Source organism: Natator depressus, chromosome 28 (genome assembly GCF_965152275.1).
Source record: "Natator depressus isolate rNatDep1 chromosome 28, rNatDep2.hap1, whole genome shotgun sequence".
NCBI lineage: Eukaryota > Metazoa > Chordata > Testudines > Cheloniidae > Natator > Natator depressus.
The window spans coordinates 12,841,630-12,857,909 of record NC_134261.1 but is presented as its reverse complement, the minus strand read 5'-3'; the positions used below and the strand labels follow the sequence as shown (position 1 = coordinate 12,857,909).

The 16,280-nt window shown below is 46.1% G+C and overlaps 1 protein-coding gene across 1 annotated transcript in view; it reads right to left on the bottom strand.

The window, feature by feature from the left end:
• Positions 1–3,327: 3,327 nt before the first annotated feature.
• The window catches only part of LOC141978938 (uncharacterized), a 38,886-nt gene continuing 25,933 nt past the window's right edge, over positions 3,328–16,280 (bottom strand). The window contains 1 exon segment of the mRNA XM_074941339.1: positions 3,328–9,572. Within this exon segment, the coding sequence (XP_074797440.1) occupies positions 7,615–9,572 (1,958 nt within the window). The 3' untranslated portion in view covers positions 3,328–7,614.

Here is a 16,280-nt window from a genome sequence, read left to right as displayed (position 1 = left end):
TCTCCTCTTGACCTGCTGCTTACAAACAGGGAAGAATTGGTAGGGGAAGTAGAAGTGGGTGGCAACCTGGGCAGCAGTAACTATGAGATAGTTGAGTTCAGGATCCTCACAAAAGGAAGAAAGGAGAGTAGCAAAATATGGACCCTGGACTTCAGAAAAGCAGACTTTGATTCTCTTAGGGAACTGATGGGCAGGATCCCCCGGGAAGCTAAGATAAGGGGGAAAGGTGTCCAGGAAATTGGGCTATATTTTAAAGAAGCCTTATTAAGGGCACAGGAATAAACCATCCCATGTGCAGAAAGAATAGCAAATATGGCAGGCGACCAGCTTGGCTTAACAGTGAAATCTTCGGTGAGCTTAAACACAAAAAGTAAGCTTACAAGAAGTGGAAAATTATTCAGAAGGCTAGGGAGGAGTATAAAGATATTGCTTGAGCATGCAGGGGTGTAATCAGGAAGGCCAAAACACAACTGGAGTTGCAGCTACCAACGGATGAGAAGGGTAACAAGAAGGGTTTCTACAGGTAGGTTAGCAACAAGAAAAAGGTCAGGGAAAGTGTGGGCCCCTTACTGAATGCGGGAGCAACCTAGTGACAGATGATGTGGAAAAAGCTGAAGTACTCAATGCTTTTTTTGCCTTGGTCTTCACAGACAAAGTTAGCTCCCACACTGCTGTCCAGGGCAGCACAGTATGGGGAGGAGGTGAGCAGCCCTCAGTGATGAAAGAACAGCTTAAGGACTATTTAGAAACGCTGGACATGCACAAGTCCCTGGGTCCAGATCTAATGCATCTCAGGATGCTGAGGGAATTGGCTGATGTGATTGCAGGGCCATTGGCCATTATCTTTGAAAACTCGTGGCGATCAGGGGAGGTCCTGGATGATTGGAAAAAGGCATATATAGTGCCCATCTTTAAAGAAGGGAAGGAGGAGAACCCAGGGAACTACAGACCGGTCAGCCTCACCTCAGTCCCTGGAAAAATCATGGAGCAGGTCCTCAAGGAAACCATTTGGAAGCACTTAGAGGAGAGGAAGGTGATCAGGAACAGTCAACATGGATTCACCAAGAGCAAGTCATGCCTGACCAACCTGATTGTCTTCTATGAGGAGATAACTGGCTCTGTGGATATTGGGGAAAGCGGTGGATGTGAGATATCTTTACTTTAGCAAAGCTTTTGATACGGTCTCTCACAGTATTCTTGCCAGCAAGTTAAAAAAGTATGGATTGGATGAATGGACTATAAGGTGGATAGAAAGCTGGCGAGATTGTCAGGCTCAACGGGTAGTGATTAATGTCTCAATGTCTAGTTGGCAGCCAGTATCAAGCAGAGTGCCCCAGGGGTAGGTCCTGGGTCTGGTTTTGTTCAATATATTTCTTAATGATCAGGATGATGGGATAGATTGCACCCTCAGCAAGTTCGCAGACTAAGCTGGGGGGAGAGATAGATACACTGGAGGGTAGGGATAGGGTCCAGAGTGACCTAGACAAATTGGAGTATTGGGCCAAAAGAAATCTGATTAAATTCTAGATGGACAAGTGCAGAGTCCTGCACCTAGGACGGAAGAATCCCATGCACCGCTACAGGCTGGGGACCGAATGGCTCAGCAGCAGTTCTGCAGAAAAGGACCTGGGGATTATAGTGGATGTGAAGCTGGATATGAGTCAGCAGTGTGCCCTTGTTGCCAAGAAAGCTAACGGCATATTGAGCTGCATTAATAGGAGCATTGCCAGCAGATCGAGGGAAGTGATTATTCCCCTCTATTCGGCACTGGTGAAGCCACATCTGGAGTACTGAGTCCAGTTTTGGGTCCCCCACTACAGAAAGGATATAGACAAATTGGAGAGAGTCCAGCAGAGGGCAATGAAAATGATTAGGGGGCTGGGGCACATGATTTATGAGAAGAGGCTGAGGGAACTGGGATTATTTAGTCTGCAAATGAGAAGAGTGAGGGGGGATTTGATAGCTGCCTTCAACTGCCTGAAGGGGGGTTCCAAAGAGGATGGAGCTCGGCTGTTCTCAGTGGTGGCAGATGACAGAACAAGGAGCAATGGTCTCAAGTTGCAGTGGGGGAGGTCTAGGTTGGATGTTAGGAAACACTATTTTACTAGGAGGGTGGTGAAGCACTGGAATGGGTTACCTAGGGAGGTGATGGAATCTCCATCCTTAGAGGTTTTTAAGGCCTGGCTTGACAAAGCCCTCGCTGGGATGATTTATTTGGTGTTGGTCCTGCTCTGAGCAGGGGGTTCGACTAGATGACCTCTTGAGGTCTCTTCCAACCCTAATCTTCTATGATTCTCTCATTGCTTCATGAAACTTTGGATCCAAATGGCAAAAGAGAGTTGTGCCCAATTTAATCATGGCATCCTTTAGGAGTGTGATCAATGCCACTTAACTAGGGTGCAGTGTTCTAAAAAATAGTTTACCTGGGCCACAGGTCGCCATAGCTTCCATCTCTGGGGTGAAAATCAACCACTAGCACCTGCAATTTCTACCTGAGTTCTTGTCAAATCCTTGATCTTCCTTGGAGTAATTTTACACTTCTCTGGTGTAGAATTCTTCACCAACCACACAACATATCAGTAGCGATAGTGAGGTATAAATGCCCCAAGTATGCCTTTTTATGTTTTTAATCTGGTGGCACAGATTTAAATTAGGGACTAAATGCAGGTGCAGCTTAGAATCCCTGTAAGACACCAAATGTCAGGTATCTATTAACAATAGGTGTCTTTCTGCAGCTCTATCACATTCAACATGGATTTCATTTTCTACACGTTTGCAGCATCTCCCAGAGGTGAACTGAACAGAAATGTCACTTCCATTTTTCCCATCTCTACCTAGATAGGGATTCTATTTCCCAAATAATAGGCAGTATGCACCTGATTAGGAAGGAGATATCTTCAGGAGCGACCTCCTGCAGGGCCTGGGCCACAACTGCTTTGGGAGTCAAGTGCATGGTGTCAGGGTTCCATCCCACTCTGAACTCTAGGGTACAGATGTGGGGACCCACATGAAAGACCCCCTAAGCTTATTTCTACCAGCTTAGGTTAAAAACTTCCCCAAGGCACAAATTCTTTCTTGTCCTTGGAATGGTATCGCTACCACCAAACCAAGTGAGTTAGACAAAGATTTAGGAAAAGGCCCACTTGGAGTTCCTGTTTCCCCAAAATATCCCCCAAAGCCCTTCACCCCCTTTCCTGGGGAGGCTTGAGAGTAAACAAGGTGAGCACAGACGAGGACACTAAAAACCCCAATCAGATTCTTAAAAACAGAACTTTTATTATAAAGGAAAAAAAAGTAAAAGAAACACCTCTGTAAAATCAGGACTGAAGATAATTTTACAGGGTAATAAGATTTAAAACACAGACGATTCCCCTCTAAGCAAAACTTTAAAGTTACAAAAAAACCAGGAATAAACCTTCCTCTTAGCATAGGGAAAATTCACAAGCAGAACAAAAGATAATCTAACACGCCTTGCCTGGCTTTTACTTACAATTTTGTTTAATATGAGAGACGTTTAGGATGGTTTATAGGAAAAGGAGTTTTCTGACCTGATGCTTCTCTGCTTCCCAAGAGAACACACAAAACAAAGCCTCCCCTCCCAAGATTTGAAAGTATCTTCTTTCCTCATTGGTCCTTTGGTCAGGTGCCAACCAGGTTATTAACCCCTTACAGGTAAGGAGGAATTCTAGGCTACCCTTAGCTGTATGGTTATGACACGCCACCCAAATCATAGACGGTGCTGGACAGCCTGTACCACTCTAGCTGTGATTTCTTCCTGGAGCTCTAGGAGAAAACAGAGTTAATAAGACACATGCACCTCTAGATAGACTACTGATTATATAAAAAAAAAAACTTACAATATTTTCCACATTTCAAGGATGATTTTAACCAGTTGATTCTGGGAAACTTTTATGGGAGAGTGCATCAGCCACTTTGTTAAAAGCTCCTGAAATGTGTTGTATTTCAAAATCAAAACCTTGGAGAGCTAAACTCCACCGAAGAAGTTTTTTGTTATTGTCCTTGACGGTATTAAGCCACTTCAGTGTAGCATGGTCGGTTTGCAGGTGGAAACACCGTCCCCAAACGTATGGGCGTAGTTTTTCCAGTGTTTACACAATGGCGTAACATTCCTTTTCGCTGATTGACCAATGGCTTCCCCATCAGACAGTTTTTTGCTGAGAAAAACGACAGGATGGAATTCTTGATCAGGTCCTTCCTGCATTAAAACTGCTCCCACACCACGCTCGGATGCATCTGTGGTTACTAGGAACGGTTTGTCAAAGTCTGGGGCTCTTAGCACAGGGTCAGACGTGAGTGTTGCTTAAAGCTGGTTAAAGGCCTTCTGACACTCTTCAGTCCACTGAACTGCATTTGGCTGTTTCTTTTTGGTTAGGTCTGTCAGTGGGGCGGCGATTAGGCTGTAGAGCGGTACAAATCTCCTGTAATATCCGGCCAAGCCTAAGAAGGATTGGACCTGTTTCTTTGACTTTGGGACAGGCCACTTTTGGACAGCATCCACATTGGCCTGTAGGGGGTTGACAGTTCTTTGACCCACCTGGTGTCCAAGGTAAGTCACTCTGTTTAGGCCTATTTGACACTTTTTAGCCTTAATGGTTAGTCCTGCCTCCCTTATGCACTCAAAGACTTTTTGCAGATACTCCAGGTGTTCTGCCCATGAATCAGAAAAGATGGCCACATCATCAAGGTAGGTGACTGCAGATTCTCCCAATCCTGCTAGGAGACTATCTACAAGTTTTTGAAAAGTGGCGGATGCATTTCACAGCCCAAAAGGAAGCACATTAAATTCATACAGCCCTACATGGGTGATGAAGCCTGACCTTTCCTTGGAGGATTCATCCAGAGGTACTTGCCAGTACCCCTTGGAGTCTAAGGTAGAGATGAACTGGGCCCGTCCCAGTTTCTCTAATAGTTCATCTGTGCGTGGCATTGGATAGTTGTCTGGGCGACTTACAGCATTTAGCTTATGGTAGTCCACGCAAAAACGTATCTCCCCACCTGGTTTTGGAACTAGAATGACTGGAGATGCCCATGCACTGTTAGAGGGGCAGATTTCACCCATCTGTAGCATGTCCTGGATCTCCCTTTTTATAGCAGTTTTGGCTTGAGGAGACACCCAGTAAGGTTGGGCTCTAATTGGGCGAGCATTACCTGTGTCAATGGAGTGGTATGCCCATTCAATCCATCCTGGGGTGGCTGAGAACATCAGTGCAAAGCTAGTGCACAGCTCCTTGATCTGCTGTCGCTGCATATGTCCAAGGGTCATGGAGAGGTTCACCTCTTCCATGCCACCGTCACTTTCTCCTTCCTAGTAGACACCTTCAGGCCACTCAACGTCATCTCCTCCCTGGGCTGCACCCCAACAAACCTTTAATTCTCTGGAATAAAAGGGCTTTAGAGAATTAACATGGTACACCTTAGGCTTTAGGTTTTGGGGGTGCTATGAGATAGTGCACAGCTCCCAGGCACTCTTGGACCATGAATGGCCCTTCCCATGATGATTCCATCTTATGGGCCTGGAGCGCCTTCAAGACCATGACCTGGTCCCCTACTTTGAAGGAACGCTCTCTGGCATGTTTATCATACCAGGCTTTTTGCTCTTCCTGAGCATCTGTTAGGTTTTCTCTACCAAGGGCTAAAGAGGTTCGGAGGGTGTTTTGTAGGTTGTTTACAAAGTCCAGAATGTTAGTTCCTGGAGAAGGCATAAACGCCTCCCATTGCTGCTTCGCCAACTATAATGGCCCCTTAACCTCATGGCCAAACACAAGTTCAAATGGTGAAAACCTTAAATTGAGTATGGTACAGCTCTGTAGGCAAAGAAAAACTGCTGCACCACTAGGTCCCAACCATTGGAGTGCTCATTTACGAATTTATGTACCATGGCCCCCAAAGTTCCATTAAACTTCTCCATCAGGCCATTTGTTTGATGGTGGTAAGGGGTGGCAACCAAGTGATTCACCCCATGAGCTTCCCAAAGGCTTTTCATGGTCCCTGCCAGGAAATTAGTTCCCGAATCTGTAAGGATGTTGGAGAGCAAACCTACCCTGGCAAAAATGTCTGTTAATGCCAGGCACACACTTTTAGCCCTGGTGTTGCTTAGAGCTACTGCTTCCGGCCATTGGGTGGCAAAATCCATTAAAGTCCATATGTACTGCTTTCCTCTGGGTGTCTTTTTTGGAAAAGGACCCAGAATATCCACAGCTACTCGCTGAAAGGGAACCTCAAAGATGGGGAGTGGCTAGAGAGGGGCTTTGACCTGGTCTTGGGGTTTTCCCACTCTTCGGCACACCTCACAAGACCGGACATAAGTAGAAACATCCTTGCCCATTCTGTCCCAGTAGAATGACTTCCCCAAACGGCCTTTGGTCCTGTTCACCCCAGCATGGCCACTAGGATGATCATGTGCTAAGCTCAAAAGCTTTACCAGGTACTTAGTTGGAACTACCAACTGTCTCTGAGGATGCCAGTCCTCCTGGTGCCCACCAGAAAGAGTTTCCTTGTATAAAAGTCCTTTTTCTACAACAAACCGGGATCAATTAGGAGAGCTGAAAGGTGGTGCATTGCTCTGTGCCACCATCCAAGCTCTCTGGAGGCTTTCATCTGCTTCCTGCTTGGTTTGGAATTGTTCCCTTGATGCTGGAGACATCAGTTCCTCACTGGATTGTGGACCTGGGCTTGGTCCCTCGGGAAGCGATGCAGGTGATGGGGCTGTTTCCGTTGACTGTGAACCGCTCTCTGCTGGTGCACTAGGTTGGGGTTCAGACTCCGGCTGAGCCTCTTGCATAGGTTTATCGGCTGCTGCCAGGGCGGGCTCGGTGGGGCCCTCTGGTGCTGGGGTTGCAGATGGGGTTGCAAACGCTGCATTCAGCGCTAGCAACGGTTCTAGTACTGGTTGCTCTGCCAGTTCCAGTTCTGGACCTGGCTCTGGCTGGGTCTCTGCGACTGGATCCACTGCTGCTGTCGCAGACGTCGGCATGGGGTCCGCTTCCACCACCTCAGTCTGCATCTCTGATAACACAGACTGGGCCCTTGTAGAAGGCTCAGGAACAGAGCTAGGTGTGAAGGCTTGCTTAGCCTGGCTGCGGGTTAGCCTCTTGACTAGCTTCACATGGTGGGCCAAGTCTTCCCCCAGCAGCATGGGAATGGGATAATCATCATGGACTGCAAAAGTCCACATTCCTGACCAGCCCTTGTACTGGAGAGGCACCTTGGCTGTAGGCAAGTCAAAAGAGTTTGACTTGAAGGGTTGAATTGTCACTTGGGCCTCTGGGTTGATGAATTTGGGGTCCACTAAGGATTAGTGGATAGCTGACACCTGTGCTCCAGTGTCCCTCCACACAATAACCTTCTTCCCGCCCACACTCACAGTTTCCCTTCACTTTGAGGGTATATGGGAGGCATCTGGGCCTGAGGAGCATTGGTGTGACCCTTGTGCAATGAACTGTAATCTGTTGGAGTTCTTGGGGCAGCTGGCCTTTACATGCCCCAGCTCGTTACATTTAAAACACTGCCCAGCTGACTGGTCACTGGGACAAGGTGGGTTGCTGGAGAATGGTGTGGTGGGACAATAAGGTTAAAAGATATCTTTGGCCAGCCCTAGTCACGGCATTTATTACAGTTCTCTCTTATGTGGATTTTCTGATGTCTAATAAGGCTTCCACTCTGACTGAAGCTTTTCCCACACTCAGAACATGTGAAGGGCATTTCTCCTATGTGAATTCTCTGATGTCTGATCAGACTCCCATTCTGACTGAAGCTTTTCCCACACTCAGAGCATGTGAAGGACGTCTCTCCTGTGTGGATTCGCTGATGTCTGACAAGACTCCCATTGTGACTGAAGCGTTTCCCACACTCAGAGCATGTGTAGGGCATCTCTCCTCTGTGGATCTGCTGATGTGAGGTGAGGGTTGAATTATTGACGAAGCGTTTCCCACACTCAGAGCATCCATAAGGTTGCTCACTCATGTGGAGTCTCCTATGTGCGATAAGGTTTGAGCTCTGATTGAAGCTTTTCCCACACTCAGAGCACGTGTAGGGCGTCTCCCCTGTGTGGATTCTCCGGTGTCTGCTAAGGTGTGAGCGCTGATTGAAGTGTTTCCCGCACTCAGAGCAGGTGTAGGGCCTCTCTCCTGTGTGCATTCTCTGATGTGTGATCAGGGCAGAGCTGTGATTGAAGCTTTTCCCGCACTCAGAGCATGTGTAGGGCTTCTCTCCTGTGTGGATTCGCTGATGTAAGATAAGGGCTGAATGACGAATGAAGCATTTCCCACACTCAGAGCATTCATAAGGTTTATCGCCTGTGTGGATTCTCCTATGTGAGATAAGGTTTGAGCGCTGATTGAAGTTTTTCCCACACTCAGAACACGTGTAGAGTTTCTCTCCTGTGTGGATTCTACGATGTGTGATAAGGGCTGAGTGCCCACTAAAGCTTTTCCCACACTCAGAGCATGTGTGGGGTGTCTTTCCTGTGTGGATTCTCTGATGTAAGATAAGGGCTGAACGACGAATGAAGTGTTCCCCACACTCAGAGCACCCATAAGGTTTCTCACCAGTGTGCATTCTCCGATGTGTGGTAAGGTTTGAGCGCTGATTGAAGCTTTTCCCACATTCAGAGCATGTGTAGGGTGTCTCTCCTGTGTGGATCCGCTGATGTGAGATGAGGGTTGAATTATCGATGAAGCGTTTTCCACACTCAGAGCATCCATAAGGTTTCTCACCCGTGTGGATTCTCTGATGTGTGGTAAGGGCAGAGCTCCGATTAAAGCCTTTCCCACACTCAGAGCATGTGTAGGGTGCCTCTCCTGTGTGGATTCTCTGATGTGCGATCAGGGCAGACCTCTGATTGAAGCTTTTCCCGCACTCAGAGCATGTGTAGGGCCTCTCTCCTGTGTGGATTCTCTGATGTGTGATTAGGGCAGAGCTGTGACTGAAGCTTTTCCCACACTCAGAGCATGTGTAGGGAGTCTCTCCTGTATGGATTCTCTGATGTGAGATGAGGGCTGAGCTATGCCTGAAGCTTTTCTCACACTCAGAGCATCCATACGGTTTCTCACCTGTGTGGATTCTCCTATGTGTACTCAGGGTAGAGCTCTGATTGAAGCTTTTCCCGCACTCAGAGCATGTGTAGGGCGTCTCTCCTGTGTGGATTCTACGATGTGTGATAAGGTGAGAGCTCCGATTGAAGCTTTTCCCACACTCAGAGCATGTGTGGGGTGTCTCTCCTGTGTGGATTTGCTTATGTGACATGAGGGTTGAACTATCAATCAAGTGTTTCCCACACTCAGAGCATTCATAAGGTTTCTCACCTGTGTGGATTGTCTGATGTATGTTAAGGTTTGAGCTCTGACTGAAGCGTTTCCCACACTCAGAGCATTCATAAGGTTTCTCACCCGTGTGGATTCGCCTATGTGTGATAAGCTGTGAGCTCCGATTGAAGCTTTTCCCGCACTCAGAGCATGTGTACGGTTTCTCTCCAGTGTGGGTTCTCCAATGTGTGAGAAGGTCTGAGCTGCGATTGAAGCTTTTCCCACACTCATGGCATGCGTAGCGTGTTTCTTCCCAGTTGATTCTGTCGCGTGTAATACGGTCTGAGTGGCTACTGAAGTTTTCCCCTGGCATCTGCTCAGTCCCACAGGCTTTTGCTTTTACTGGGAGTGCACAACTCCCGGAAACATTCCCTTTGGATCTTCCTGACAACTTTCCGTGTGGTTCTACTTGCTCAGCATATTTCTGCTGGGGTTTCTCATCCTTATTCTCACTCACCATCCCATCACCTGATGGGGGACAGAGGGAATCCAGATATAGGTCACTCCCTACACCGGAAAGAAAGGAAATCTCAGACAGAGGAATGGAAAAAAGGGATGAACAAATCAAAATATGTGTGGGAGAGATCAAACCTATCAGGAGCTAATTTTCCCCAAACCCTTCCACAGAGGAGAGAGGAAGGGGTCAGTTTTGGCCTGCATCTCACCAGAACACTCAGGGGAAAGTGAGATCGGGGAGGGACCTGCTGCCAGTTGTCAGTCAGAATAGGAGGGAAGCCATGAGTGACATCTGCCTAATGATTCCACAACTTGGAGAGCTCACAGGTCTTTGTAGGGCATCCCAAATGTTTCCTGCATTCCTAAACAGTTTTTGCATTGGCTTAACTAATTCCTCACCTGTGCAGGCAGGTATCGGGAGCACTTCTTTCTCAGAGCCCTGGAGGTCTGGGACCCATGGCTCTTCACCTCGTTCCAACTGCAAGATCACATCAGGTTTGGAAACTGGAAACCCTACTCCAGACGAAGAAAACAAGGGAGGTCAGTGGAATTTGTGGGATACTTGTCACAAAGAATATTCCATGGTTTTAATCCCAGCTCATTTTTAAGCAGTAACATCCCAAGGCCATCTTCGTTGGCTCAAAATGGCAGGAGATTTATTATTATTATAAATCATGTTCATTATCTTAGTGCCTAAGGACCAACTAATAGTGAGTCCCCATTGTGCTAGACAAAGTACAAAACACAGAATAGTAGATGGCCCATGCCCTGAAGAAATTTACAATCTAAATAGACAAGACAGACACAGAAGGGGGAAGGGGTAGAACCCACTGTTAGAAGATAGATATTCAGGCCTCCCTGTAAAGTCTACACTTTAAGAACTTAGGTGTATTTTTATCACTTAGTTACCTACAGGGGTATAAAACAAAGAATCAAAATCACGGTCCGCCTGTGTATGGGCCTTCTCTCACTAGAATAGTCTGAAGCCTTGTTCTTAAGCTAAAGCCTTTGCCTAAGCAGCAGGGGCAGCCATAAACTGGGAAGCGTAGGGTCACATCCTCATATCCCAAACCAGTCACATTGAAATAAGGTGGTATTGGGCTGTTAGGAAGACTATCCTGTCCGGATAGTGCCCATCACCACCAGATAAAGAAACAGATCTTAAGGTGGTTGAAGAAAACTTAGTTTGACAGCATCCTGTCTGGCAAAAAATCACTTATCAATGGTTGTGTTTGTGAAACCCCCATTTCTGTATTGTTTTATCTTTATGGCCACCACTTTTACATTGTTAATCAGTCTGGTTCTCTAATTGTTTCTGTCTGCTGTATAATTAATTTGCGAGGTGTAAGTTAATTAGGGTAGTGGGATACAGTTGGTTAGAGAATTATGTTACAATATGTTAGGATTGGTTAGTTAAATTTCAGCACAATGATTGGTTAAGGTATAGCTGAGAATATTACTATGTAAATGGGGTCAAACAGGAAGGGGGAAGGGAAATTAGAATCATGTTTGTTATGGGGGGGGGAACGGGAACAGGGACACAGGCAGGCTCTGCGGCATGAAGGCTGGGAAGGGGGACACAGGGAAAACGCTCGGCGGCGTCAGAGAGGGGAATGGAACACTGGGGAACAGTCTCTATCGGCGTATAGAGATAAGCTGACTGGTGTGAAGGGCTTCGGAATATGCTTGCTTGGAAACTAACCCCAATAAACATCGCATTATCTGCACTTCGGACTTCTGGTCTGGCAAAAAAAAAGGGGGCAAGGAAACTTTTCAAAACAAATAAAGGTATAAAGTTATTACTACTCAGGTTCTTTAGAGACCCCACAGCTTCTAATAAGGAAGGGGACAGGACTCCTTACCCAGCAAGACCACCGTCTCATAGTTCTCCTGCATGACATCCCTGTAGAGGGCTCTCTGAGTGGGATCCAGCAGAGCCCCCTCTTCCCTGGTGAAATACACAGCCACCTCCTCGAAAGTCAATGGCCCCTGAAAGAGCAAGAGTCCAACACTCAGTACCTGATGCCCCAGTCACAACCCCACTATTCAGGGAACAACAGCACCAGGTAAATGGAAGCTCTAGGAGGCACATGTTAACCAAGTCCCTCCGCACCTTCCTTAGAGCAGCCAGGAGGCATCAGAGGGTAGAAAGAGAGAACCTTTGTGTCTCCCAGTTGATAGACGGAGGCAGGGTCTTCACATTTATCACATAGCTACTAGCCAGAGCTTGATAGAGGAGATGGGGCTGTCTCTGGACCCTACTTGTGACTCCCTGGTAGGAATCCCAACACTCTCCAAATAAAATATATGGAAGAAAGGGGAAGTCAAGTGTAAAGAATATATGTTAGAAGGTTAGAATTGTAGAAAACTGGTAAGGGAAGCTATCAGAAATCAATGATTAATCAATGAAAATAAGAAGGAAATTTTTAAAAGTATATTAAGTACAAAATCAATCCCAACAGTCGCAGTGGTAAATTACTCGATGGAAAAGGCAGAATTATCAAAAATAATGTAGAAGAGGTAAAAGTGTTCAATAAATATTTCTCTCCTGGATTTGGAGAAAAACAGATGATGTAACTCATATCATAAGATGTTGACGCCAACAGTCTTTCCATTCCAACAATAACTCATGAGGACGTTAAACAGCAGCTATTAAAGTTAGACATGTTTAAATCAGCGGGTCAAGATAACCAGAGTTTTGAAAGACCTGGTGGAGGAGCATGGTGGACTGTTAATGTTGATTTTAATTAGGACTTGGAACACTGGGGAAATTCCATAAGACCGGAATAAAGATAATGATGTGCCAATATTTAAAAAGTGTAAAAGAGATGATCCAGCTAGTTACAAGAGTGTTAGTGTGAAATCGATACTGGGCAAGAGAATGGAGCAGCCGATACTGGATTTCATTAATAAAGAATTAAAGGAGGGTAATATAATTAGTACCCGTTAACAAAGGTTTAGACACAATAGATACTATCAAACTAACTGGATATTCTTATTGGATGAGATCAAAAGTTTAGTTGCAGCTAAAAGTATTGATGAAATATACCTAGACTTCTGTAAGGCATATGAGTTGATTCAGCACAATATTTTGACTAGAAAACTAGAAAGATACAAATACACACGGCATATATTATATAGATTAAAAACTGTGATTGTAAATGGAGAACTATGGTTGAGTGGATTTCTTTCTAGCGGGTTCCCGCAAGGATTGGTTCTTAGCCCTGTGCTATTTAACATTCTTATGAATGACCTCAAAAGAGAAGATAAAATCATCACTGGTAAAGTTATCAGTTGCCACAAAGATTGGGGGTGGTGGTAACTAATAAAGTGTCAGTAGATTCAGGCTCCTGCACTGGGAGTCTGGGAAGTTTTCCCAGCCCTGGCTGGAGGGTTATTTCTTGTTCCACAAAGAGGAGAAGTTCCATTCCCAATGCCTGTGCCTTGAAATTAGGCCCTATCTGACACTACACCTCGTATTCAGTACAGTGGTATGATTATAATATGACGAGGACATAATTATGAGGCATTTTGTGCAAGATGCAAGATGCGGTGTCATTGGAAAAGTTATGATTTACTGAATATGATTATCCTATTTGTGTGCATGGATCATGTTTGTACTGAAGTTATGGATATTGACTCTGTATCTGTATTTCAAATGTGGTTACTCTGGGTAACACCCACAACTAGCCTTTCAGGTACAACAGTGAAGAAGCCAGACAGTGCTGATGGCTCACCAACAAAGACAACGGACCATGGAAGAGCTTAGCCTTCCTGTGAATGTTTCAGACAGCCCATGAGTCATGGCTACGATGATGCAGCAGGGCATGCTAGGGCATGTGACCAAACCACATGACACTCAGCTCCCTTTTGGTACCTGTATTTGTCCACTGACTGGACTGGGAACTGAGTTTGGAACAAAGGGTTCCCGCCATATGGAAAAACTAAAAAAGCTGGGGTGTGACATCATCTCTTGGCCTCATTCCCCACACAAGAGAACTCCTGGAAGCACCTGAGGAACAAAGAATGAACTGGGGGAAGTGCTGGTCCCAGAGTAAAGGGATTTCTAGCTTGTGTATGGAAACTTGGTGGACTGCTTCTATCATCACTCAGGGTGAGAAATTGCTAATTCAAATTCTATCCATCTATATGTTAGGTTTACTTTGACTTTTTGGTTATTTGCTAAGTAATCTGTTTTGATCTGTTTGCTAACACTTATTGCTGAGAAATTGGCTGTTATCTTCTACCTGTCCTTGAATCGCTTAGGTAACACACTCAGGTAGTTTAGTTGCATGCATGGCGCCACCTGCTGTCGTGTTGGGTGATAACAGGGCCTGGAGAGGCTGGGTGAATCTCTAGCAAAGCAGTGTGAAAAGGGCCAGCCCAGCTTGAGGGTTAGAGGGCACAGCGGTTCCCAGAAGCCCCCCAGACTGCACCCTGAGGGTGACAACCCATCACACCCTACATTACACAAGTCTCAGCAGGTTTGTCCCCTCCCTTTCTCCACTCTAGATATTTCCTGCCTCCTACCACCTCTAACAGCTCCCACCCTCCTATGCATTTACTGCTTCTCTCCCTCCAAGCAGAACCCACCACCAGCTCCCTCATAATCCCTTACCTGAGCCAGCTCCATTGCAGCCATTTCCTTCCCCCTCTGAGGATGGGATGATCTGGAGAGAAACGTGGACGTTATTCTGTAGCCTGCCAGGGTGAGAAGGGCAATGTGAGAGAATTCAGACGGGGGTTTTGTCCATTCCGCATGCCGATTCCCCCACAAGATTTTTCCCTGCTAATGGACATTCTAGGTTCTGCCACACTGTGAAGCACAGAGTGACCTTATTCCAGTACAGGCCAAGCCCCCTCCCACCAGGGTGTAACCCTCTGAGACATGGTGAAACCCTCCCAGTATCAGAGTCTCCCTGTATACCTACAGAGTTTGCGGACGATACCAAGCTGGGAGGGGTTGCAAGTGCTTTGGAGGATAGAATTAAAATTCAAAATGATCTGGACAAACTGGAGAAATGGTCTGAAGTCAATAGGATGAAATTCAATAAGGGCAAATCCAAAGTACTTTACTTAGGAAAGAACAATCAGTTGCACACATACAAAATGGGAAATCACTTCCTAGGAAGGAGTACTGTGAAAAGGGATCTGGGGGTTTTAGTGGATCAGAAGCTAAATATGAGTCAACAGTGTAACATTGTTACAAAAAACCCAAACATCATTCTGGGATGTATTAGGAGGAGTGTTGTAAGCAAGATATGAGAAGTAATTCTTCCACTGTACTCCGCGCTGTTTAGGCCTCAACTGGAGTAGTGTGTCCAGTTCTGGGTTCCACATTTCAGGAAAGATGTGGAGAAATTGGAGAAAGTCCAGAGAGGAGCAACAAAAATGATTCAAGGTCTAGAAAACATGACCCATGAGGGAAGATTGAAAAAATTGCATTTCTTTAGTCTGGAGAAGAGAAGACTGAGAGGGGACAGGATCACAGTTTTCAAGTATATAAAAGGTTGTTACAAGAAGGAGGCAGAAAAATTGTTCTTCTTAATCTCTGAGGATAGGACAAGAAGCAATGGGCTTAAATTGCAGAAAGGGAGGTTTATATCAGACATTAGGAAAAACTTCCTGTCAGAGTGGATAAGCACTGGAATAAATTGCCTAGGGAGGTTGTGGAATCACCATCATTGGGGATTTTTAAGAGCAGGCTGAACTAATACCTCTCAGGGGCGGTAATACTTAGTCCTGCATTGAGTGCAGGGGACTGGACTAAAGGGACCTCTAAAGGTCCCTTCCAGTTCTATGATTCTATGAACCAAAGGCCAGAGAAGAGCAGAATCAAAGGAGTCACTCTGGGGGATTCTCCCTGTCATTGTCCCCAAGGCACCTGTCTCGGGTTTACAAAGTTGTTTGATGCTCCCACCTTTATACAGTCTCTCCTGGGAGTGCCCCCTTTCATGGGATGGACCTAGTTTCAGCTTTTGGCAAGCGTGACCCTAGGGGCTCTGAGACTGGGCCTTCTTGCCTCAGCACACCTTGTTTCTTTCTGTGGCTCCCCAGTGACTCCAAAGGAGTAGATACTCCTGATAGAGACTGTGAACATAAGAACGGCCCACTGCGTCAGAACAATGGTCCATCTAGCTCAGTGGCCAATGCCAGGTGCTTCAGAGGGAATGAACAGAACAGGGAATCATCAAGTGATCCATCCCCTGTCACCCATTCCCAGCTTCTGGCAAACAGAGGTTAGACAGACCATCCCTACCCATCCTGCCTGTGACCCTGGCAGATGAGGTGTTAGCTCTTGCAAAAGCCCCCATGTCTTAACTGAACATGGACAAACACATAGCTGGAATCAGTCTGGCTCCCTGTGTTAGTATTGTGATACCAGTCAGCTCTGTGTTCTTGGGGAACCAGGGCATAGTATCTAGCCTGTCTGACTCATGAAAGTTACCCCCCCCACACACACACACCAGTCTCTGCTTGAACCAAAACCGATCAGAGAAA